Raw genomic sequence first — 27,024 nt, forward strand, 5'->3', positions numbered from 1 at the left:
GCAGTAGTCAAATTGTCCTTGATCCTATAGCTTTAAAATCTTCCATACTTGGGAGATAATCCAATTTAAGATGACTCTGTAATTTATACCAGGACGAATGCTTCCCCAAAGACAGTCCACGTATGAGGAATAGTGTACATTATCAATCTATCGAGCCTGAGACTACAGCTTTTGGTGCTGACTTTAGGAACCAAGAGAGAACATAAATAAGGGCAAGTCACACAGGATGGCCTTGTAAAGAAAACAATACCAGTGTTCCATCTACGATTATGCAGAGAAGGCCAGCCAGCACTCTCATAAAGACTACAGTGATGAGTATGAAAACCTAAATCCATTACAAATCTTAATGCTGCATGATAGACTGAATCCAGCATTTTCAGAGAGGAGAGATTTGCATGCATGTATAAGATGTCACTGTGGTCAAGTATTGATTCGAAAGTTGCCTGAATCCGTCTTTTTTCTCACACTAAAGGAGAAACAACTTTTGTTTCTATAATAGAAACCCAGTTTAACCCTGAGTTTCTTTGTGAGACACTCAATATGGTATTTGATAGACAGATTTTCATCCAAGTAAAATCCCCTTCTGTTCTGTAATTGAACTACCGCTACTGGACAGTAGAGGGAGCTGTTTCCCCACAGATACACCTCACCTGTCTGGGTGGTGAAGTGATCCCACATCAGGCAGAAACACTGCAGAGGCAGAATCACATTTCCCTCATGCTACTTTTTTTTCTTTATCTGTGATGCATCTACTGTATGTGTTCAGTGTGTTTAGGTCTGTGCTACACACTGTTCTCCTCCAGGGTCCCACAGAACAGTGGCAATATTGTTCCACCTCCCTTTCATATCCGATAATAAATGGTAATGGACTCTATGAACCAGCTGCACACTTTCTAAATGCCAGTGTGTAAAAAGCCAATATTCATTTTTTTATGGTAAAACACCTATTAGAGTAATATGCTGGGCCGTTTCAGCTCGTCTCTCCACATATTGCAATTTGGATTCAGGCAGAAGAATGGACGGGGTCTGTCATTAGCCGAGCTCACAGCTCCCAGGCATTATGGGCTGGTTAACAGTTAACAGACATTTCCGGATGCTCTGACTTGACAGTGTGCTAATTAGTGGAGTCATTCCAGGTACGAGAGGTCTTTTAGGAAATCACTGCAAGGCAACTCAATTTCAAGTATTTGCTAATTTCCTGCATCACAGCTCTGTTAAGGTCATCTTGTGTTCCAAGTTGTAACGCCTAATGAGATAGTTGTTTGTTTGTTTTTTGTCTGTGACATGTCCAGGAGACCAATTTTCAGAGTCAATGTGTGGTAACTACTTTTGTCTGTTTGACCGTGAGCGATAGAAGCAGAGGTTGTGGTTGATTTACATGAAGTTGACCTTGGTGGCTCTGTAGTGGTATAGTACATTTCACTGATTTTGATTCAATCTCAAACCAACAAAATCTCTTTTTTTCCTCTTTATTTGATGTTTATGTCTTTTGTTTGTTCTTGTTTTGTCTTTCTTGTTATATATGTAAATATATATATATAAAAAAGGACAATAAATATGTCATCATGGTGATGATGTCCTGCTAAAATACAAAAAAATTAAAAATCTCAAACCAACGAAGAAACACTGAGCTGAATATACATTGATTGAGCTTTGACCTGATACTGTTTGCTCATTTCTGTATAGTAATGTGATAAATATGTTGAATTGGCCTTCCTGCTATTTCCACAGTACACTAGATCCCCCCCCCCCCAACCCCCCTCCACCTCCACCTCTGTCCTATACTGTAACTGTTGTTTCAGCACCACAGGCTACGTATTCTCCTGTTGTTATGGAATGTGTCTTATTGAGAGTGACAGCCAAGCTGTTTCTGCTTGCCTGAGCAGGACTGTGAGGAACCCTGCAGGGCTCCGTCTGATGGTCTGTCTCCGTGCAGGGGATGCAGTCTAACAGTCTCTAAGAGGGGGCAACAAGTAACTTTTTTTCTGCCCTTCAGCGCACACAGTTTATATACAGTATCTGCAGGGGTTTCATCTGGTCCTGTTGGTAACTTGCCAGCCGGTCTTAACTCTGAATGGAGTTTAGGTCGGAGTCAGTGCTGTAGACACTGATAGAGAATGACAGAGGCTGTAATGTCTCTTTAAGAGCGACACGATTCCTTTTAAAGGTATAATATGTAGGAATTCCCCCCATCTAGCGGTGCGGTTGCATATCGGAACGTATTCTTGATGTTGCATTCACGTGAAATCAGGCAGACGTCAGACACACAACAGACGCTGCATGTAACAGGATAAACAAGCGTCTATGTAAACAAGTGGTCCGCCAGCACGAGGCAAAACAATACAGGCGTGACAATATGTTGTCATGGTGATGTGGTATTGTTTTACCGTCTTTCTCTCGTCGAGTAAAATGACATCGGTTGGTTTGCCGACGGCCGTCTGCCTGACTGCACCTGAATGCAACATCAGTGCCTCCGTCCTTCCTCACACTACACAGTGGTGACAGTTTTAACAGGCCGAGCCGACAGCTCCGCTGAGTTTCTATGGTTACCTACGGTTACGCTGCCACTGAACGTAAAAAATGGCGATGCAACATTGGCGTGTCGCCCACGTTTGTATTTGTAATGACTTGTAACAACTCATTCTAAGGTACGAGAAAGCTTTCATTTGTATGTGGGTGTGATTCGACTTCAGTGAAATACGTATTTATGAAAGCAATATTTGATTTTTGCTAATAAAAAGCCAAATAAGTTACACACTGGGGCTTTAAATTCAAACCTTGATTAATACTCATGAACATGTAGAGACCACGACAGACAACGGCTCTGTTGTCTGCGGCTGAGGCCCTGCAGGTCAGTCCTCAGCTCTTATCTTGCTGGATCAGTAGCCTTTGATACAGCGGACCACTGCATCCTGGTATCTGCACACTCCAACACGGAAATCTCGTCCAAGACGCTTTCTTGGTTTGAATCTTATCTCTCTTGGTTTCCCCCTTCAGCGTGTCCAGCTCATTACAGATCAGAGAAAAGCGGCAAAGTCTCTCATCTGAGAAGGTGGAACCAGGCAATTTAGATTTTTTTTTTTTTTTTTCACAATTTCTGCTTGAAAAATGACTGAAATTATAAATCCATTAGCTCAGTCGTTGGTAGGCTCTAATAGCTCCCAATACAAAGAGTAGAAATGTTCTCACAGACTGATGATGGCATTGCAGCAAAATTGACTGAGAATTACATTCATTTAAGAATGAAGTAAAATAAAAGTTGATGTACAACAGTGTGGTGGAAAATTTCTGCCATTGGTATTCCCCTTGTAAGTGATAACATAGTCTTTGAACTGTTGTAGTAAGACCTTGTAGCAAATTCCCACGACAACAGCAAAGGGAATCTAACCTGGCTCAACCAAAGCAGTGCCCACATGTGTTGACTGACTTGTTAACAACATCGCAGCCCAGAGCTCACGCTGCCTGCAGCTCTGCTAGACAATGAAATCACACAACTTAAACAGTTTGAGATTTACAAAAGTTATCTTGTCTGTCTGAGTCGTTCTTACACTACAGGCAAAAAAATACTCCCTCACTACAGGGCGCTCCACTGCACTCCTCTGATAAGCCCCTATTTGTGGGAAGTGGGAGCCCTTTCCCTCCTAATCAGATAGCGGCGACCCTCTGACCTCCATTCTGTTAGCCGAACCCCCCTCCCCCCACCTCGCATGTCTCTCACACACTTGGTGACTTATAAATTCACTGGTTTGAGATGTTAAAGATGTGATTTGAATTCTTCAGGCAGTACAGTATATATATTCCCCAGCACAACCTGTTGCTGCCTTGTTAGTTTAGTCTAGTTTTATTCGATCTTTTGCACAAATTATTTACAGTCAGGCATCAATCACTATCAATCAACCTTCAATACAGTACATTCCTTAGTTTAAACTTAGTTCATAAATATTACAAAGATCGAAAGGTGTAGGCTAAAGCTATCCAGCTTATGAGTGCCTATCCTTTAATTCATAATTTCAGTTAAACCATAAGAGCTCTTCAAAGTGTCAGTGTAACAGAAAGAAGCAGATATCGTATAATTAACAAATGGAGCCAAAATAAAGAAAAAATAAATAAACAATATTCCAGTTGCAGTCAAAACCCAATTGATCAATCCTGTTTATAGCTTTCTATCATACTATATTTTCATTTCTTTTTAAATTGTGTTAGGTTTTTGCTTTGTTTGAGATCCTCTGGCAAGCTATTCCACAGTTTTACTCCAGCCACAGAGATACACATGCTTTTTAATGTAGTATTTATTCTTGGTTGTTATAAGTTAAGTTTCCCTCTTAGCTTATATCTCCCCTCTGTTTCCTTGAACAAGTTATGTATATTGTTAGGGAGTACGTTATTTTTTGCTTTGTATCTGTGCAGTTTTGATTTTTACTGAGTCAGCAAACTTTAATATTTGATAAACAGATGGTGTGGTGGGTGTATCCTGCATGATTTACTTTCCTTATGGCCCTTTTTTGCATAATGTAAATAGGTTGGAGGTTGGTTTTGTAGGTGTTTCCCCAGATCTCTATAATATGAGCGTGTTACAGTATATAATGTACTGTGTACTGTATAGTGTTTTTTGATTCAATATATGTCTTGTTTTACCTAATATACCTATTTTCATTGTTAAATAGACTCAAACACAACTGTTGATATAGAGCAGGGGTGTCAAACTCATTTTAGCCCAGGGGCCACAACCAGCACAATATGTTCTCAAGTGGGCCAGACCAGTAAAATAATGGCATGATAACCTGTAAATAAAAATAATGTTCCCTTTATATTGGTACATTATTACTGTAAGATGTTTACAGTTAATGAACTATCCTTTTACAAAACATATTATGAACAACCTATTTCAACAATAATATGCCTTTTCTGTCTTCTATGTAATTTTCACACTTGGCCGATTCATCCTGAGGGCCAGATTTGACACCTCTTATATAGAGGGTTCAAATTTTGTTTTCCATACTGTACAGTAATACTACCTTCCATAAGAATGGAGCAACAATTTAATGTTGCCATAAACTGCTGATAGTGCCTAGAGAGTCTGTATTCACCATAGGCTTTAAATTAACTCCACAGCCACTGAATAGTGTCTTTACCGTACAGCGATTCTCCACTGTGTTGAAACCTGTTGCTCAGGGATACGGGCTAGTTTCCTTTTTTTTTTTTTTGGCGAACACAGACATGCAGCATGTAGAGCGTGAGAGAGAGACACAGTGGGGACATCACCAGGTGATGGTGTCCCAGGCATTTCCTCTTGTTTTTTTATTTTATTTCTGCAGTTAATTCAGATTGAGACATGTTTACATTGTGGCTCCACTGTCTCATGCTGCAGCTCAGGGCAGGTGTGTGTGGCACAGCGTGTGTGTGTGTGATGCATATGTTCACTGCAGTTTGTATATGTTTGAATCACTGTTTACACTGCTGCTCAGCTGCGACGCTGTGTGACTGCAGCGACCCGGTTTGTTTGTATGTGTGTGGCGTGTCTGCACATGTGTGTGTCAACCACATGCGAGTGTCTGCGGACGTCCTAATTTGTGTGTGTCATATAAAACTCCCCAGCTCTGAGGGGCCGTGGAGCTTATAATGCTTGTATAACCGCTAAGACGACGGCTCGGCTATGACTCACAGCCAGAGGTCAATGACCCCCACTAGCTGAAATAACACCAGTGAAGGTGCAGGAATTGTTGGGAGGATTGGAGTGTGGGGGGTTAGACGAGGGGGGGCGGGTGAGGGGGCTGCTGCCAAAAGGCCCTCTAGTTGTTAGAAAGGCTACAAAGGACAGATCCTCACAGTTTCTGGATGGTCAAACCTGAGTTGTAAAGTGTGTCTAGTTTCATGCCTCTGTGTTTGTGCAGCAGTTACAACTCAGGTCACAACGACACACTGTCTACTGTGGCCTTGCAGAACATTCCTTTTAAATCATATAAATGCAAAACTAATGCATGCTGCCCTACAAAGGCAAAGTGCAGTATCTGCATTTTTTCTTCTTTTTTTTGACCAATCAAAAGTGTGGCATATTCTCTTCAATCTGGGAGAATTTGATATTGGTTATTGGGCTTTTTTATTTTGCTGTCCATCCATAAAATCACTGTGAAACCAAGGCAAAGTGCAGTATCTGCAAAGAGTACTATACTCTCTACATTCTATAATTTACTCTATAATTCCATTGGAGTAATACCAAGCCTATCTGCACCAAAACCAAGGCAAAGTGCAGTATCTTCCATAAAACGGTCAAAATTGGTCAGAAAAACAAACTACTAAATACATTTAATTCAGTCCACCTTTATCTAATCAATTATAGACTTGGTAGTTATTCATAATTTGATGCTTAAACTTGACAATGAAAAACACAAAAAGCTGTTTTTCTCAGTTTTTTTTTCTTCTCATTTTTACAGATACTGCACTTTGCCTTTGTAGGGCAGCATGAATTGTATGTTTGCTGCAATAGTTAAAGTGTTGAGTTAACATTTAGGGAAGATTTACTTTAAATGCACACTCTCCGTCTGTGCACAAGCGTCACTTGTGCTGCATATTGTGTTGCATATGAATGATCTTCAATTATTTACGAAAGCTATATTTAGCTATATTGAAACTGGCGCGCTGAATATGAAATCAGATACCTGACAGCCCGCCGCTGTGCCATAAAATACCACCGTGCTGTGACGGATAATTGGAGCCCCTTCCGCCCCTCGTGGATTATGTTCAGCAGGTTTTGTTGGTGTTGTAATTAGTCAATCATTCATCCTCCCATTGATGGTCTCAGCTCTCAGACTCATTCCTGTCTTAGGTTTCATGCTTTTGTCTGCGTATTGTGAGGACAGACACTGGGGAGGCCTGGAATTTCAGTTTAACCCCCCTGCTCAAACATCTCAGGATTTCACAGGTCACAGACATCATCACAATTATAGGGAGCTACGCAATCTGCTGCATTTTATTGCTGAAAGGAAGCAGATAAAATACATTGATGACTCAAAGAAGTCAAACATTTAATGGATAGTTCAAAATTTTGGCAAATTGGCCCATTTCCATAATCCCTGTAGTTTTAGGAGTAGGTTTGTTACCTTTAATTGTCCGTGCAAGTTATTTTTAGAATGGTGGATCAGAGCTGTGAGCTGCTCAGAGCTACGCTACGGAGGCTCATGGGATTTCTTGGTTTCCCTCATCAAACTCATCAAATACACAATCCAACAACTCCAAAACACTCTGGTAGACAAGTTGTGACCTACACATTCACCACGCCATGAGATAATAACGGATAGCTTGCACAGACAATTAAAGGTAACGAACCTATTCCTAAAACTATAGGGATTATGGCAATGGGCCAGTTTGCCAAAATGTTGAACTATCCCTTTAAAAGGCAAATGCATTTACATTTGTTTTATGGTCCACAATGACCAAAGATGTTTTATTTCCAGAATGATAATTATATTTTTTATGATACCATATCATAACTTTACATTTAGCACATTGTGTGTTTATTTTGTCTAACTTTTAACTTTTATTATTGGTTTTATCGACTGCAAATATTTCTGTCACCACCCAGTGTCGTGGGGGTGATTTTCTTTTCTTCACTTTGGGTGAACTGACCCTTTAAACTGCTGGACATCCCTGCTGAGATTATGGTCCTCTGTCAGCGGGCAGCAGATTGACAACAGGTGACCAGCATGTGAACCGGGTGAAGGGAAGTTCTTAAACGCTCGTAAAAGGCAAGTTTTAACTGCGCCGCTGCACAAGTCAATGGTGAAGTCAAACAAAAAAGATGGAAGGAAGGAAAGAAGGGATGTTTAGGTGCAGATTGGAAGATCTGACTCACTGCAGATGGATACTTGTCATATGAGATCTTCTCCAAGTGCGTCTAATATCATCGCTAATGCATTTCTGACAAACAGCCGCCTGTTGTTTTCTCTCAAATGATAATGAGATTCCAGCGGCTGTTGCGTGTCGTATCCCCACAGAAAGTGTTTCTGCCGTGCTCTTCGGTTGTCTGATGGAACTGATACGCCTCCAACATGTGCATCCTGAAGCTTCCTCTTTTACATGTGTACAATGGCAGCATGGGTGAACTGAACTCATCTCCGTGTTCATTGATTATAGACAGTCGCAGTCCACCCGCCCTTCCCTCAGGAGCCAATACAAGTTCTTACAAATACAAAAAAGGTCTTTCCATTGTGCTTCACGATAAACCCAATTAGTAATTGTGGACTGAGGCACACAGACAAACTGAGGACAAAGAATGTCATGTTACTCTTTCATATCTCAGATGTTTTACTGTGCCGTTTTAGCTTTCTGCATCAGATGCTGGTTCGGCTGTGTCACTGACGCACTGAAAAAAAAGCCAGTGAACTGCCTTGGATCATGTTAACAAGTATGGAACTCATTTAGACAGACAGACTAATGAATAAGGCAAACAGCCTTGTGGATGACAAGAGGCCTCTTCATTTAAACTGTTGCCATCTGGGTGATGATATTGTCTCCATCTGTTCACTAAGGACAGAATCTGTTTCATTTGTTGCACAAACCATTAAGTTTCTAAACAAGCAACGCACGTACAATTAATCAGGAAGCCCAGGCGGTCTGACCAGACTTCTCTGGTGCAAGGTGCAAAACACGAGTACGTTGCTGAATGGGCTGGCAGTATACAGTACGTGTCTAAGGATATGAGTGTCTGTAGCGTAGTGAAGTTCTGACAAAATGCCTTGTGATTATGCTGCAAACCAATTTCCCCATGGTTTCAAATAAAGTAGCTATATCTCTATAAATAGTCCATAGATGCACACACACGCAGTGCTGCTCACGCTACATCTCGTGTGTGGACACTGTTGATCCCACCGAGATGCATTTTTTGCATTTTATGAAATATTACATATTAAGAGAACTTTGCTTATCTGGCCCTCTGGAAGTTGCATTCCCTTTCACAGGCTTCCTCTGTCTTTGAGTGCTGCAAACCTTTCAACCTCTTATACTGTAATTACCTGTTCCAATTACAAATACCACTCTTGAAAACAGGAAATCTGTGTTGTCTTTATGACTCTGCCAGACTGTACCCTGTGCAGCTCGCAGCAGACATGAAAAGGATGTTGAAAAGAGGGACACATACTTTTCACAAAGCTCATGATGTGTCCATATCTGCAGATTACCTCAGATTACCTGTGCTGAAAAAACTGTCACTCCAACAGCGTGATGCACTGACTTCATGAAGTGCAATTTTGGCTTTTCCTTCGTAGGTTTTTTTTTCCAAAATAAGCAGATCATTTCCTAGTCCTAAGGAGACTCTTGACAAGGTGACAGCGGGTATGCTTGGCCACCCAAGTCTGTTTGGCAAGTTTCCCACCTTTTCAAGTTGCTATACGAACACTCCCAAACTCCTGCAAACTCTAATCTTATTGTCAACTTTGGAGTGATAACACTGTGACATTCTCTTACTTTTTGTTTGGATTTAACATTTCTTTACTAATTTTGCTACTGTGACGTTGAACTGTAATCTTATACCATCACAGTAACATAATCATCCTCCATTAGATGAGTTCTCTGATATTTATGGGTAATCATTACCCGTCACAAGACAGAGTTTATTGCCTCAGAGTTCATTAACAAAGTTTATACTCTAAACATTGTTTATTCAAGTTTACACACTAACAAAATGGCAATTGGCAGTTACTTTGATCGTTCAGCTTGTCTGACCTCAGAAAGCATTGGCTTGTCTGAGAGTGTGTGAATGTTTTCAATTTTTTTCGGAAATCATATTCCCGTTTTTGCATGGCACCCTGACAATGAATTATTTTCCCGCAGGAAGATTTTCCTCATGTAACATCCATAATTAAATTGTCTATTTTTGACAGTTGTAGAGTGAACAATTGCTTTGTGACACTCTCAAGAATGTTAACTCCTTGTTTCCCAGAGGGTTACCCATTCACTGTAGTCATGTTACAGCCACTCTCTATGGAGTATGCCACTGAAGTCAAATATTTGAATGGAATCCTTAGTGGAAAATACACTTTTCCCACCCTCTGTTACTAAAATGATGATTTTCTAGTATTAATAAATAATATACAACGGCTCATAAAACACAATCACAAGTCCTTGAGTCATCTTTGCCCGAAAGCTAACAGCCTGACCAAACACAATATTTTCCTTTCATGAGAACTTTCATCAGGGAAGAAAGTGCATCTGGTGTGGTTTGGTCTTGTGATAAATCAGCAAGCTACCATATTTTCTTAAACATGTTAGTCAATATTCAACATATTTATTTAGTCTTTCCTTTTATTAGCTTTAAAATACACATAAGTAAAAAAGTATACATCTCTTTGGTGTTCGCCCTCCCTCATTGTTAGACCAAACAGACATATCTTGCAGACTGGGGTCGTTCGGATCATCAGTGACTTCAGGCCATGTCAGAGAACTGAAGGATAAAGTTGTCAAGCTTCTGTCAAGACATTTCTGAATCTCAACATAAACATGTGGAAACCTCCATAATGTGCACTAAATAACCAGAATTTCCCTCTTTCAGCGACTGAGGTTATTTGCCTTTATTTTAACTCCTCGCACTATTAGAGGGACACTTGCACAAACCTCCTGTTCCTTTTATCACTAATCTCCGATTAGCAGATGTCGAGGGTCTCTGTCAACTGATCCCATAGGCAGAGAAAAGAAACCAGTCTGGACAAGAAAGTCAGGACTGGATTACTGTGTAACCACAGAGCATTGAAGACGGGGGTCTAAACCAGATTTAGCAATAAATGGCACCGTGTGGAGCAGAGACAATACACAGGGATATTCGTTTTTTCAGTACATCTAAGTTAGTGGAGGAAAATAGACTTGCAGGAAGTAATGCCTTCAATTTGTCACTATTTCACCTGAGTCATAAAAGAGGGTTTAGTTTACATGCTGTGGTTTTAAATTGTATCGTTTTGACGTATGCATTACCATTATCCCATGCAAGCATACAATTACTATAATGAGATGCTGTTCTTCGATTATTAAACATGTCCACATCCAACGGCAGCCACTATGCTCAGTAATTGGTTGCACTTGTGTTTGTGATTGGGATTAATTTTAATCCATTAGCAGGATTTACCACAATAAAGAATAGTTTTTGTTGAAAACTGAAATCAGAAGACCATGTGACCACAGCTGTTGCTCTGACTGCATTTTCACACAATTTGAAGTCTTGAACTGCCAGATCTGTATTTTTTTTTCTTATTATCATGTTTGAACAAAGAGAATAAGTCAAGGGGAACAAATTGCCCCTCTCTCTAAAACACTGAATGCATCAGTATTGTACACTGAAAGGCAAGGCTGCCGTAATTCTAAGGTATCAGTCAGCAGGAGGGATCGCTTTTCACTGCTGTGACAAAGGGAGAAGGAGGAGGAAGGAGGAGTTAGGAGAGGAAATATTGGCAGGGCAGCCAATGCGGAGCACACCTCCTGCTCTCCCCCTTTGAATGGGGCACTCCTCTTCACTTTTCCTCTCTGCCTAGTGGAGTGTGTGTAGGGACTGAGCTGGAGTAAAGTCTGTGTGAGGAGTGTAGTGGCTGTGTGGACATGTCATAGTCCACTCTTGGACCCTGATCAAGTGGCTTGACAAGGTCTAAACTTGACACTATGCCCAAGATGAGGACCCAGGTTGGAGTTTTGTTTTTTTTGGCCCAGTGGGTGGTCTTCTCTGATGCTTGGTTCTGGACCTGGACTGGTACCACAACTTTCCCCCCAACATTGGACCATGAGGGATCTGGCAGTCCAGCTGGTAGTGGAGAACAACCAACAGAAGACAAGGTTAAAGCAGAGATCATTGATGAGAGACATGGGATCCATACAACTGTGCAGACTTGGGATGGGACTACTCCTCTACCGACCACTGTAGTGCCTACAACACAACCAGGGAATGACCGGGCGCCAAAAAGGGGCACAATGGGGATTTCATCACGCAAAAGTAAACCTGGTAATGGCACATCCTCACTTAAGGGAAAGGGCTCTGAAGCATTTGATTTAAAATTTACAGGAAATGCAGCAAGACCTGAATCTGGCCTCAAGTCTGAATTGGCAGACACTGGGTCAGGTCTGTGGTCCGACTCTGGACTTTGGTCTGATTCTGGGCTTGTAACAGGAACTGAAACTTTAGGGGAATCTGGCTTTGAAACACAAAGGTTGTCTAAAGAAAACTTACAAGAAGCAATAGGGGGTACTGATCACAGGGGGTTAGATAGTGGGGACAGTGTGGTCTCCGAAATAAATGAGTTTCAAAATAGTGACTTGATCATTCAGAACAGAACAGATAAGGGACATAGACTTGGTAGTACAGATTCAAATTTTACTTTTACTGAGATCCACAATGACACTAGTAGAGGTAGAAAACCCATCAGTACCTTTGAGTTGGCACAGTCTTCTCATGGAAACTCTACCCCAGGGGTTTTACCAACTCAAATCAAAGGCAAACTCTCTGAAGAGATCGTTGTGGTATTTAAGGAGAGCCACCAAGTTGAAGTTACTCAGTTACCAGCTGGTGAATCAACAGCTACTCAGGAAATACCACGCACCCAGGTTTTCCAGACTACTCAACCTTCATTTGTTACCCAGGGCTTCCCTACAACCCAAATCCCAATTATTACAGAGGAAATATCAATCTATAAACCACAAACCGTTAGCGATAGACCAGATACTACCATGATACCCACAACTACCCAAGAGCCTGATTCTGTATCAACAACCAGAAGGACTGAGGCACCCAGCCAAATCAGTCGCATCTTTCACACCACACAAACATCAGTAGGTGAGGAAGAGCCTACCCAAGCAAACTTATTTACCCAGACAGTCATAGATAGCAAGGTACCAACTGAAAGCCACACGGAAGTAGCTAAATCAGCACTGGTTGTAGAAACCCCACAGTGCTTGTTGCTAGATGCTGCTCTTCCTTTCTGTTCCACCATGGTTGGGGAAAGATTTGTTGTGCCGAATTTCCTCAACCAGACTAGTGTAGAGGAAGTCCAGGCACTCCTGAACCAGTGGGCATGGCTGTTGAGGTCACATTGCCACCATAGTTTGGAATGGTTTTTCTGCCTTCTCTTGGTACCAAAGTGTGGCCCTCCTGGGTCGCTGCCGGCGTTACCTTGCCGGGGTTTCTGCGAAGTCTTGCGGGACAGTTGCTGGACGCTCCTGGATGAGGGACACCTCCCTGTGGAGTGCCACACTCTACCAGACGATGAGGATGATGGGTATCAGTGCTTGTCCGTTAGTAACCAGAAAGGTAATGACTGGTTCAAATGAATCCTTATTTTGGAATTCACTTTGAACCAGTTTTCCTAAATCCCCACTTCCCAGTTTGTCTGGTGTTTTCACCCAGCCCCGTACCCATGTCCAGTACCCAGTACCCACCCAATTAATTATCCCAGTTGGAAATGATTTGGTGAAATTAACAATCTCTTGGTTGGTTCCCAGCAAACTGATTCAAAAGAAAAGCATGTTTATTACCCTTGTTGCCAAAAGGATGTTTTGAGTACAGCCTAACAAGCATGGTGCCTTTAAACTTTGCAGTGTTTCACCTTGTGCATGTATGTTTCCCTTGTCCCTTGGATTGCATGTGACTTTGACTCCCCCCCCCCCCCCCCCCACACACACACACACACACACACACACAGAATTCAGCGGATTTGTGCCTCCTTACCAAGCCAACTATTCCTGTGTAGGTTAATAACTCATATGGTCAGATGTACCTCACCTGATTTTGTATATTTTATATATCATGCCACTGAATTAAAAAGTGTCAAGCAGTGTTTTAAATTAGCATTGCCGTGACATCGGGATCAGGGGGAAATTATTGTCTATGTCCAATGCAATTAATCACATGATCACTTAGAAGGAATAAAGTACTAATAGATTTTTTCCTGCCATAGGCAAGGATCATTTTATTTGAATACTGAGGGAACACACATTTGAAATTTCAGAGGACAGAGGTCCTTCTGTAAACAGTTTCTGCATGGAGTATTGTAGGTACTATAGCATATGGAATTGCATGTCTTTATAGACAGTGAGTTGCTTGCAGACAACTTGCTCTGCATTTGTCTGTCCACATATGGACAAATTAAGTTGTCCTGCATGGGAATCAGTCATCTTTGCGTCAGTAATGCTCAATGGAATGTCAGTTTGTACAACTGTTCTAGTCAGGGCATTTCTGACAGCTTGAATCTAACAGGTTAAAATCTTATGGAAAAGAAATGAATGACAAAGCATGCGTTTCTGATTCGGAGTGATGTGCGTAATGTGGACTGTTGCAGTTTAATTCAGTGATGCAGCTGATGAACGCTTTGATCTTGTGCTTGTAATTACTGCGGTTACGATTTAATTAAATGAACATGGCATGTCAAATACCAGAGAAGTTAATTTGTTGTTCGAAGCAGCAGTGAACTAATAGATTTATGATGTAATCCTTAACACAGTGTATTTAAATATCCTCCCAAGGGTTCAAACTAACAATTCTTGTCTCTGGTGGCCGAAACTGATGGAGAAAATGACTCAGATGTTTATTGCTGCACATGAGTGCTGATTCATGTGAGGACATCCTGTATGATTAGTCCTGTATCAAAAGAGTCAAATCCTTTTTACTGGGCTACTCTACTGCCCTGCACACTCACTTCATATCAATGAGAGTTCACTGCTGTGTCTTTTCACAGCGTTGCTATCTCTCTGACAGCTGGCTCTATTGACAGACATGAGTGGGGACGCGTTTGTGGTTCCAGGACTAAGTAACATCTGTGCTTAAATAGATTTGAATTGTTTTAGCTCCCTCTGTGCTGTCATGCAAGGCAGTGGTTTTCCTACAGCAGGAAGGTTAGAAGGACTCGTTTTCATGGCAGAAAAGCATGTTGTTGATTTTTTTTTACAGCCCATATAGCTTCATGTTGTAAACCACACACATTTTTCACATATTTTTACACAGGTGTAAGAAAGCCTTAAAAAAAAACAAGATACTATGTGTAGGGGCTTCTACCCAGAAGCCCTGACACTTCACATACACCTTGGGCACAATATGATCTTGTTACCAGCAGCCTGAATTTATAAGCATTCAATCACACTAGTGCATTTTTGGATAGACAGAAAGCCACTGCATTCAAGACCTGGTATCACCGATTCAAACCTAACAAGTAAAAAAAAAACACCAATGGACACTGCTTGTTATCAGTACAGTAGAACTGATCTGACAGCATAAGTACTGTAAAGCTTCTGAGAGCCGTTTGACCCCAGATCCTCAGGATAACTTCAGAGTGTGTTGTTGCCAGTGGGCTTTCTTTTGCCAGTATCTCACTGCAGGATCCTGTGATCCTCTGCGGTTTAATTTGTAAATTTGTAAAAGTGGCTGACTGGTTGGTGGGATTTGGGTTTTTAACAGAATCAAATCATACAGAAATGGCTGCAGTGGTGCGTCACAGAGAACTGTAAATGTTTACCCCGGAGCCAGAAATGCTTCATTAGCTCTGTAACTTTATTTTTGACTGTTTTCTTCTGCGCCTACCAACTTCCAAGTCCTCTGACCTCCTTCAACTCACTGATCAGAACCTGGAGCACAGTGTCTGGGAAGGTTCAGATGCTTTCCACTATCTGCAGCCCTGTGGGCTCCATGAGTGGGAGGAGGGCATTCACACACTGTTTTTGCTCTGGGCCTTTTATACCACCCCACTCCTCCATCATTTAACTATGTCCTGTCATGAAAGAATGTCTCATGATATATTTACATCTTTCTGGGTTGGTACTTTGGATGAATTTAAAGACGGGGGCCATCTGCATGGGGCACGAAACACAAAGGAAGAGTTTATACATACAAAAAGATGTTTGAATGTAGCCCATAGATGTGTGTATGTGGGAGATTACTGTGGGAAGATTGCAGAGATATCAGTGTGTGCATAGGAACTTGTAAGAAAGTCTGTCAGATGTGATCCTTTTACTACGGGGGGGCTGCCCCTGTGGTAAGACGGGATTGTTTGGGCACAATAGACCTTTTAATGATGTTTTTCCATGGTTACCAGTCTCCTGCTTGAAAGATGAGCAGTCATTCATATCAGGGTCTAAAAGGTCAACTGCAATTCATTTTGCTCTCCTTCTTGATGGTAAAACCATATTCTGAATGAGAAACTCCATTAATCTATGTCACTTTAGGTTGTTTAATTGAACTTGAATGAAATCCCACCCCTGACTCCCCCTGTGGTGTTTCTGATATAATCAAAAGGATGTTTTTTCCCCCCGTTTAAACAAACACTGCTCATGTAATCTGTGTTTTGGGGCTTGTGCCCCCTTTTTGGTGGTCCGACACTGATTTGTAGCACCATGGCTCCATTGGGCAGAGATTGATATTGTATCTCATGACAGGAACACCCCAAGCTGGCTCCGGCTCCTCTATGTGCTGCTTGCCAGGGAATCATTTTGACTTGGCTCTCAGGAGGGTTCCAATTATGGGCACAGTGTTGTCCGACCTCTCGGCTGCCAGAAACCCATTGCCCCCTCTGGTTTGTGTAGCGCCAGCACAAAACCTGGACTGTTGAGGCAGCGTTGCTAAACAGAAATCACAGAACTGTTGTGAGATGGATAATGGCCTACTTGTGATACTCTTTAAAAAGAAATTAGGACGTCTCAGCATTTTGGAGGAGTTGAGTGTAAATCGGAGCATTTCCACTGTGCTTCTGTGAATGTCTACGGTATAAACTATTATTCTCCTCCAAAGCCCCCCAAAAAGACACTTAGCGGTGTGTGGAGAGGGGTTTGTTTCCACTCCGTGTGCTGCTCAGAAGTTCTTTACTTCCAGGTAGAAAACTTGAACAGTATCATGTTACTCCTTCCCCCCCCAAAGAGTAAAGTGCACAGCTTGTGGTAGAGCCATCTTCCTTTCTGTGGTTTGAGAATTACAGCTCAGTTTTCAGCCAACATAAAACCTCTTCCTGGACTGTGATGTGGTTTGTGGGGCTGATATCTTTTTCAGATCATTCTGCTACATCAGGTTGAAGATACGACCATCCACGGAATACACTTTGAGGGGAGGAAAAGAGTGTCGATACCTTTTATATCCAAAACATCCTTTTCTTTAGTTTAGTGACAGTATACAGCAGACACCTTGTAGTGGAGCCTGGTTTTGGCTATAGAGATACCTACATATGCCACTATACAGTTTATGCAGTAGGTAAATTCCACAAAACGATTGTGTGACGATTGTGTGACCATACCTTCTTGCACAAGACTGTACTTTTCAAAGCTTACATTCTCTTAGGCAGCAAAAAAGGCTTTTATGGGTAAACCCATTTGTCATGTCAAACCATATTTCATACAGTATCTCATTTCCTCAGATAAAATCGATTCCAGAACTTGACATTGATTTAACATTATAAGCAGTACAAATGACTCCCTTCAACTCTGTGCGCAGCCGGACAGTGTAAAACCACAAGATCAAACAGGGATTAAACAAGCAGAAAGCAAACACAAGTACTACATCATGTGGCCAAACTTAATTATCTTCCCATTTAAATCAATTGTCTGACAAGCACAACATACACAGTGTATCCTGCACATGCATTAGAATTGTTGATTTTTTTTTTTTGGTTGCAATCACGGGACTGTAATTTCCAGGTCTGAACGCCACAAGCACATGGGCAGACCACTGACCAGCAGAGTGAGGGGAGAGATCATCGCCCCTTGTCAGCGGGGGCCTCAAGGGATGTTTTAAATGGTGATAGAGCGTAGTCAGTCATGAAACCATAAAGTTTTCTCAGACAGCCCAGATGTCCAAATGTTTTCCCATGGATTAGACAGGATCCTGTCTTTCCCAGAGCTGTATATTCAGTTTCACACACTGTATACCGTTTTATCAACAGGGTATCCTTAAAGTCTGGTGCCCCATCCTGGAATGTCAGGGAATGAAAAAAAAAAAGAGCCCCTGGTGTCCCTGGTCAGTAAATGGTCGTCTTGACAAGACTAACTAGCGCCATAAACCCAGCGGCGTTCCATTCATCAACTCTTCTTTTCTAAGCCCTACTGGCCTTGAAGCTGTCATTGGATAACAAAAGCTATTTGGAAAAACCTGAATCGAGATTGCACTTAAAATGCTAATGGTGAACCCTGTGTGGACCCAACAATTTTTGATCTCTGGGAGTTGGGAATGGCTGGCCTTTTTGCTCAAGAATTCCTCTGTAGGGCCAACGTAGGTCAAACCTTTTCATCTGCTTTACATCTGCCGATGAAAATGTCTTCAGGAATTCTTTTATTCCACATTCACATCTGGTGGAATTATACCAGAAGCTTTTCTTTTTGGTAAATAGTGCTATTTTTTGCATTTCGTTTTTAGGATAACTCTGGTTCTTCTTCTTTTTTGTTTCTTTTTTTTGGTTAATTCTGAACATAGTCCTAACGAGTGAACATCTGTTTGGTGTGAGTGATGACCAACGTGGGAGATGTTTGGCTAATGAAGGCTTTTGGAAAGCTTGCAGCTTGTGTGCACATGTTCCAAAAGAATGTTCGCTGGTAAATTTGGCAAAATACATGAGAAAATCTGATGTTTGAGAAAGAGGATGGTGATGTTACGGGAGGATAGAGGAGCGTGAGGTTGAAAAACCTCAGTTTGCATTACAGAAGCATGCCGCACGCTGAGGGACAACCGCGCTCTGTTTGAGAGACGAGCCTCACATTCCAACTTATTATCGGCCTTGAAGTTAAATCTGCGCACAAATCAAATAATTTTTTATGAACAGCTGCTAACTTATGCTTAACAAATTGCATGTTTCTTGAAAAAAACTAAACAAGGAAGTGAGCTGCAGCACGAACAGACATTTTTTATTTTAGTTTTTATTGGGGGGAAAAAAAGTCACCATACATGCTCAGTTATGGCGTGTTTCTGCTTTAAAGGTGCTTCGCATGTCGGTGTCAACGCCCCGTAGCAGGGGGATTTACAAATGAAAATGGTGTGCTTTCCCCACATGATGAATTTCATCACTGAATTACTACAAAGTTTTGCCTTTTCCAGCCTTGCTCTGGCCGAGGTTGTTTCAGAGGAGGGAGCCAGGTTCAGACATGTGAGCACAGGCCCGCTTGAAGAGACCCTTGAGGTTTCTCATGACTCTATCAGAGTAAACATCTGGTCAGCCTGGTGCAAATGACCATTTATTGTTCACTGCCATCCATGCAGGAGTCGAGGACCCACGGTGGTTTTGCACCCGGGGTTTTTGCTTGTCTGTTTGCATCCATCGTATCATGGTTTTGTGCGTTTCTAATGGATATCAGACACATATCCTGATCTGAACTTGGCTCCTAGCTTGATACAATATCCAGTGTTGGATATGATCCATTTTGAAAGTGAATTAAGATGATGATTTTGACAATCGCTTAAAGATCTAGTAAAAAAAAAGAAGAAAAAAAAATTCATATCACTCATCTAAATGCGCCGTTCCAGATCCGGCTGGTATTTTTGGCACGTGGATGCACAATACTTGTGTGTCCACTTGTGTCAAAATGTACAGTGATAAGTGAGCTTGTGATAAGTCTTATTTAGAAATGACTGTTCCATTTGGCACGGAGTGCAGCTGCATAAATAATAGTGGAATGTATTTTTATTGCCGCCTTGACTGGCTTCTCTGTTAGCTCAGATTCAAATTAGAGCATCTCTCAGCTCTCCGACAGCCCAGAATATTCCAACTGGTGTTCGTGCTTGTGTAGCGGAAAGCAGGACCCCGGGTTCAACTCGAACACCTTGCGTGTTTAAGCTCTCAACAAAAGGCCGACTGCCCACCCCGCTGATCTCCAGTCGTTGAGGCTGTGGGGAGGCTTTGAACTGAGCAAAAGACCTCGCACATTAGACACCAGGTGGTAAACCAAAGCATTTCTTCAAAGCAGCACAAACTACTTCAAAACAGTCATTTCTGTGATTTTTCTTTCCACACGAGGAAACTTTATTTTTGGGCAAAACATGGAGATATGGTCAAACAAAAGCTGTCTCCGCGTGTCTGTGTGAATTGCTCTTTGTGGTACTTGCATATCCAAAACGTCCTCCAATAATTATGCGCTGACCTCACCAGAGTCACCCAGGGTGATGGAGGAGTGAGTGCGGATATGCAGGAGGCCCAGCTGTTGGTCCCTCTGTGCACTGACAGCAATGACTCACAAGTCGGAAAAAAGCTTTTTTTTTTTTTTTTTTGTATAGTATCTTCAGGAATGCGACACACAGACATCCAACTTTACCCTATTTCACATACAGTTGACAATGCTTGTGAGAAAAAAATTAATTTTGCATTTTTCAGTCTGTTAATGTAATTTGCAAAGAGCACATGCAGATTTTCAGTTTAAAGAGGAACTATACAGGATTTTCTTTTAGCTTAATTATGCTATATTTTTACCTTAATTAAACAGCTTCAGAGGAGTTGTGATGGTCTATGACATGTAACTTGTTACAGGGAGAATTGAGACTCTCTGCCTTCCATGTAGCGTCAACCTTGCAAGATCAGCACCGCCACCCCGGTGTCCCAAATCTTGTCTCTGTGGCGTGGCGACCCAAACTTGCCCCGTAACCCGTGATCTCTTGTTTATAAGACCACACAAATATACACGTTGTAACATTGTATATGATATAAAATGGTAAGCTATTGATTGATTTCTCGCCGGCTTTGTTGAAAACAAATGCACATGGCCAGGAGGAGGGTTAGCAAAAAAGCGTATTGCATAATTCCCCTTTAACTCTCCTGGCACATCAACTGTGAACACTTGATCAACTTTCAACTCATGCACTGTCTCTCCTGGGACTGTGCCTCCTTTCAGTTTAGGGATCAGAAGTTAGATGTATTTGAATAAAATGTCTGCTAAAGCGATCCGCTTTTCTTAGTCTCCTATAACCAGTCTCTTGCCTTCTTTGGGGATGTGAACTCTTCCCAATATTATGGTCTAGAAGTAAAAAAGAAAAAAAGAAAATGGTTTGTTTGTTTGTGGTCCCCTGAGCAGAGTGCTTTGCCAATGCTTCTGGAAAGAGCTCACAGTTTGTGGTTGGAAGGAGGTCATGGTCGATTTCCATTTTAGTTTTTGTGAGATTTAAAATAGTACAACTGTACAGTACAAGTGGCAGTGGCTCTACCTGCATCAATCAGACATTCACTTGCACCAACAGCTTAATAGAGCCTGGTCTAACACCACACCCTGCCATGCTGCCCTCCCTTCTAACACACACATTATTCCCTGCATATCATGCCTTGACATCTTTTTCTCTCTCCCTCTAGAAGACAGTGGAGTCTCTCTGATGCAGCTGATCGGCGATCCTCCACCCAGCGAGATCACCCGGGAATACGGGCCCGACAACAGCCCTGCGTACGTCTTCGGCCCCGACGCCAACACGGGCCAGCTGGCCCGCGCTCACCTGCCCAGCCCGTTCTACCGAGACTTCGCCCTCATCTTCAACCTGAAACCTACCTCTGACAGGGGCGGAGTCATCTTCTCCGTCACAGATGCCGCGCAGCAGATCATGTATGTGGGTGTCAAACTGTCGCCCGTCCAGGGGGGCAACCAGAACGTCATCCTGTACTACACGGAGCCCGACTCGCAGCAGTCGTACGAAGCCGCCAGGTTCCTCGTGCCCTCGTTGAGGGACACGTGGACCCGTTTCGCCATCGCCGTGAGGGACGACAAGGTGATGTTCTACCTCAACTGTGACACGGACCCTCAGGTGATGCGCATGGAGCGGTCACCGGATGAGATGGAGCTGGAGGCCGGAGCTGGGGTCTTCGTTGGCCAGGCTGGAGGGGCTGATCCTGAGAAGTTCCTGGTGCGTACACAGGCTTTGTCTGTTTTGAGGGATTATTATTATTCATTTAAGGGATACATTATATCCCTTCTCTGGTGTTCGGGTCACCAGTGACCCGTTTTCAGGTTTTAAATGCATAAAAGTACCACATCGATTTGTATTTGTAATTTCTCCCTGGTGGAGACCAATAAACTAACCTAACCTAACCTAACCTATATAGCATCAAGGCTTTTTGACTTTGTCAGGAGCCCTTATTTCAACAAAATCAAACCAAAACATTTTTTTTTTTTTTTTTTTTACAAAATTCTAAAATGCTCTGGTTAAAATTATGACATTTGTGGTGTTAGGGTCAATTTTGACCCGGTTATAACAATAAGAACAATAATGAGAGTTAAAACTGAAATCATAAGTGCTGAAGCCTAACAACGTAACCAAGGGATGAGAAACAAATGGGATGATAAATGTTTTAGTGTGTTTTACAGCTGATTTAAGACTCGGGTCAAAACCGACCCTAACACCATAGATGGTAGCAGAAAGCTGACAAGAGGAAGGTTCAATTGAAGCCAAGGGGTATACTGACAAAAAAAGGCCCAGGGGCCCAGACCAAAAAATATTGAAACCAATATTGATGGTAGTAGAAAGCTAACACAAGACGAAAGATATAGGAAGTTATAAAGTTAATCATTCTAAAAGCTTCAATAGTAGATTAAGAAGTATGTGTGTGATGCTTTGGCACTGAGTAATTATGACATGGACTGCACTGATGTGATGGATCTCCTGCTGAGAGAACCGTTTGAGAAGTGCAGCGCTGTGTTTAGATTTTTCATAGTCAGGCATGTGAAACGTCTTGGATGAATAAGCCTCATATGACTTGATTGTCCAAATTGGCCGACTCCAAAAGCATAACATAAATGTCCACACTACCTCACCGTCCTCCTTGGTATTGTCTGCAAATAATTGGAGAGGCTCACAGTTGGGATGTAATTAAGCGCATTAATTTGACTGCAGTAGATCTCAGCAGTTGACGGCAACAAATGTTGACCTTAGCTGTTAAAGGTTTATCATAGTTCAGCCATGGCTACCTGCACAGAGGAAACATGCAAGCAGAGATATGTGGTTAGTGTTCACTGTTCATTCTGCCTCTGTGCATGTAACTAATTATTATAATAGAGAAAACATTGGCAGTTTCTTGACTGCAGAAATCAAAATAATAAAAGAAGGGAAAACAAAACTTTCTTAAGGGAAAACTGAGCTTGGGAGGATTTTCCTCAATTTATACTGACTGTTTCATGTCCTTTGTCCTTTGTAATTTGGAGCGATTGAACTTTTTGGACTCTTTCACTAAATATTTTGACATTACTAATCCCCCAGTATAAAATATAGCTAATTACTTTGCTGCTTTTGAAGTCAGTCCTGAAATAATATTATATATATATATAATATAATATAATAATATAATATTAATGTGCAATGTCCCTGATCCTTAAACCTTTAAATAAAATAAAATAAATAAGATCTCACATCCCTTTGGAGTAATGAGCTACTGTTTATTTAATTCATGAGAATCTGTATTTATCTTAGATATAATTACTTTTTGTCTGAAATCAATGACCTTCAGTAACTTAACAGCCTTTTTGTTGTGCAAGCCTGTGTATAATGACCATATTTTCAGTGGACATACACAAAATATACCAACGTGACCTGAAGACCTTGGTGTCCTTCTCATTTTGAGTTAAACTTTAACATCATGGTGATTGTTTACCTCGTACTTAACGCTATTCATCAGTTCTACATGGAGCCCTGCTGGCTCTATGCACATACATAACCTTGAAAGAAACATTTGCACCAGTAGATATGTTCAAATTCCAAAAAATACTTTAAACCAGGCTCCAAAGCCTTTGAAGTACAGTTTTTTTATATTATTTGTCCAGCTGAAACATCATCTTCTCCTTCCTCTCTGAGTTATACTGTTTTCATCTTTTTTATTGTTGTGTTTGAAGACCACTGCTTATTTTTGTTTAAAACCTTTATTTTCTTTCTTCCTTTTTTGTTGCACAAGCCCATTGAAGGTATTTCCTTGTGACTAAAAGCTGTTTTATGAAGTGCTTATTACAAATAAGGAACCTAACCCTGTGTCTCTTCTTTCAGGACTTGTTAACCATGTGCCGTTTGTTGACCTCAACGTGGCCTTAGGTTCCCGGGGTCTTGTGAATTTAATTTACCTAATCAAATTAAGAGTTGGGAAGCATCTTTGGCATCTAAATATTTACTTTATGTATTTATAAAGTGGACATTCCAGTCTGAAATATTATTTGTTTAGATGTTCCTTTTTCTTATCACTGGCAAAGATCATGCTGCAGTTACAGTTTTGCCTTGTTTTGACTAACATCGATGATTTATAACAAAGATCTAAAGCGCATGTCAGCCAAACATTGTACGAGTTACAAAAAGAGGCCATCAGTGCAGCCATTAAAAGTCTGCGCAGAGACAGGGTTAAAATGTCAAAGAGGCTTTTTTTTTTTTTTTCAATTTATCTTCAAAGTTCTGTTAAAAAATCCATTTGATGCCAAGGGACATAAATGTGTCCCATAGTGTCCACGTCAAATAACTCAGTACCTCTACATACAGAGCTAATGGAGCCTTTGATAGGCAGGAAGATAGCATGGATGCTATCAGTGAGCATCCTGTGTGGGAACATGCATCAGCAGAGATAGTGGCACTTCACAGACAGAGAGTAAAACTGAAGACATCAAGAGACCCTCTGTGTGTGTGTGTGTGTGTGTGTGTGTGTGTGTGTGTGTGTGTGTGTGTGTGTGTGTGTGTGTGTGTGTGTGTGTGTGTGTGTGTGTGTGTGTGTGTGTGTGTGTGTGTGTGAGAAAGTGAGAGAACAAGTGCTGTTCTGACATTACTATACATAAATCATCAAACATCAAAAGACCATGTCCTTATTTTTTTGCAACAGGGGGTGATCGGTGAGCTGAGGGTGGTGGGAGACCCCCGCGCTGCTGAGAGACACTGTGAAGAGGATGAGGACGACTCGGACGTGGTGAGTCACCATCACATTTTGAAGATGCTGTACTGCATGCGAGTGGAATTTGACTGTAGAGGAACAGAGACGCTGCTTGTTAGAAGAATCAAAAGGTATGTGATGATGACAGAGATCGTCCAATCACAGCCTATAGGCATCGGGCGCCACACACAACGGCAACAGTGTAAGGAAGTGATGACACTCTGTTAATCTGGTCCGTCATGAGCTCTTGTCATTGCATGTTCCGCTAACCAGCATGCACTAATATATAGGTACACTCCTGCTTAACCTATCATTACATGACTAGATGCTTATGTTACCTTCATTTGTGGGCTTACTGTGTACATCATTGTATTCTCCTGGTCCTTGATGCTCTGGGGGTTTAGTCTCTGTCCTATAGAAACAAACTGTTTATGATGTTGTGTGTGAATAAAACATGAGCCCTTATCCTTATCATATACTTTTTACAGTAAACAGTAAAGGGAAGACTAGCTAGTTCTACTCTATAGCACTGCTGTGTCTTTTAAAACTCAATCAGTAACTAGGGACAGTGTCAACTTGTTTTGCTTGAGACATGAAGTTTTAGCCCCAGTACCTGAGCTCAGTATTCTTTACATAGCTAATGCTAAAGCCCTTTTACAATGTTGCTGCTTTTTAAAAGAAGTGAGCAAACAAAAAAGAAGAGTATCTGCACACGTGGATCTATGTTTCTATGTTTATTAAAGCAGAAGTAAGTGATATTTTTGTGTTAATATAAGTCTCAAATAGTTCTATCTTCCAACAGCAATCACTTACATAGAGTGTTTGGTCTGAAACACGGGTCTGTCAGTCCCTCTGCTCTGCTCTGAGCTGAGGAGAAAACTTTTCATGTATCCTACAATTTTTATCCAATGAGGAGAGAGAACAGCATGAAGGGCTGTGTGTGCAGCCAAGGGATGCGCCTGAATGTGGTGACGTAGGGACCAGGACCAATAGATCCATGACGAGGGCGGGGGCTGCTAACTCCATCGGCTGACAAGAAGTTATGGTGCGTTCAAGGCAACCCGTAACTCGTATTTTTCCGACCTGTGAAGTCGTACCAGTTCGATCTGGTACGAGTTCACAGGTCGGAAGTTACGAGGCCGTTATAGTGACTTTCACAGGCAACAGGTCAGAGAAACGCGAGTTGTGGGTTGCCTGGAACGCTACAAAGTCGTAAGTCGTGACTTGAAGCTGTAATTTACGGTTTCAAAAGCCTGCCTGGAACGCAGCATTAGCCAAAACGACCGGATCGCTTACTTCTGCTTTAAGATCCCCATTAGCATCTGCATAGCATCCGCTATTCTTCCTGGGGTCCAAAACATATACATGGAGACTATAAAAGAATACACATTCACACTAGACAATATACATAGACATAAAACAACACAAACAAATAAATACAGACAATGTGGACCATATAGACAAATACAAAACAATATACAGTATACCCTAACAACATTACATACATTCAATACATGACCAACACAACAACAAAATAACAAGACAATACAGCTCCAACCAGGTAATGATACCCATCCACAAATAATTGACTCTACTATAACCACTATGCTTATACTTCTACAATAACCCATATATTTATATCAAGTACAACATCATGATTAATGGATGTTCATTTTTAAGTTATGTTCTTTTAGAGCTTTTTTTAAAAGCATACTATTTAGTTGTTTAATATAACTTGGCAATGAGTTCCATTCTTGCATTGCTCTGTATATGACTTTGTTCCTGGTTGATGTAGTTTTATGTATCTGTATTTATCTGATGCAAGTTTCAGTATTTGTAATAGACCAAGCTTCATCAGGGTTACAATCAGTACATAAGCTCAGTGGAGTCTTTATGTGATTCATCAGGGCGATCTGTAACACCTGTCCTGCTCTGATGGGAAATGTAGTTCAGGAGTGTGTAGTCCTTTCTGGAGATCTCCATGGAACGCAAACACACACTGCAGCAGAGACAGAGGAGCCATGCACAGACAAAGACAAGCAAACAAACAAAAAAAGATGTGAGCTCAGCTGAAGACATGAAAGAGGCTTGAAATGAGATGCTTGCTCTTATTTACCCCATAATTCCAATGCTGGATCTGGCACTGATGTCACTGTTAACTGTACTGCAGTATGTGCTTAGGAACAGGCATTAGGCTACTTAGCTAAGAGTCAATTCAGTTGGGATTCAT

General features: G+C 41.5%; 1 protein-coding gene across 2 annotated transcripts in view; it reads left to right on the forward strand.

Moving 5' to 3' along the window:
- The window catches only part of col18a1a (collagen type XVIII alpha 1 chain a), an 83,459-nt gene that overhangs the window by 28,192 nt on the left and 28,243 nt on the right, over positions 1 to 27,024 (forward strand). The window contains exons 1-3 of one of the 2 annotated variants that reach the window (XM_083997177.1): positions 11,530 to 11,974; positions 21,264 to 21,805; positions 24,747 to 24,830. In XM_083997177.1, the coding sequence (XP_083853303.1) occupies positions 11,638 to 11,974; positions 21,264 to 21,805; positions 24,747 to 24,830 (963 nt within the window). In that variant the 5' untranslated portion in view covers positions 11,530 to 11,637. Of the gene's footprint in view, positions 1 to 11,529; positions 11,975 to 21,263; positions 21,806 to 24,746; positions 24,831 to 27,024 lie in introns of those variants that run through there. The other variant, XM_083997178.1, reaches the window with a different exon arrangement.

Source organism: Trachurus trachurus (assembly GCF_905171665.1).
Source record: "Trachurus trachurus genome assembly, chromosome: 21".
Taxonomy (NCBI): domain Eukaryota; kingdom Metazoa; phylum Chordata; class Actinopteri; order Carangiformes; family Carangidae; genus Trachurus; species Trachurus trachurus.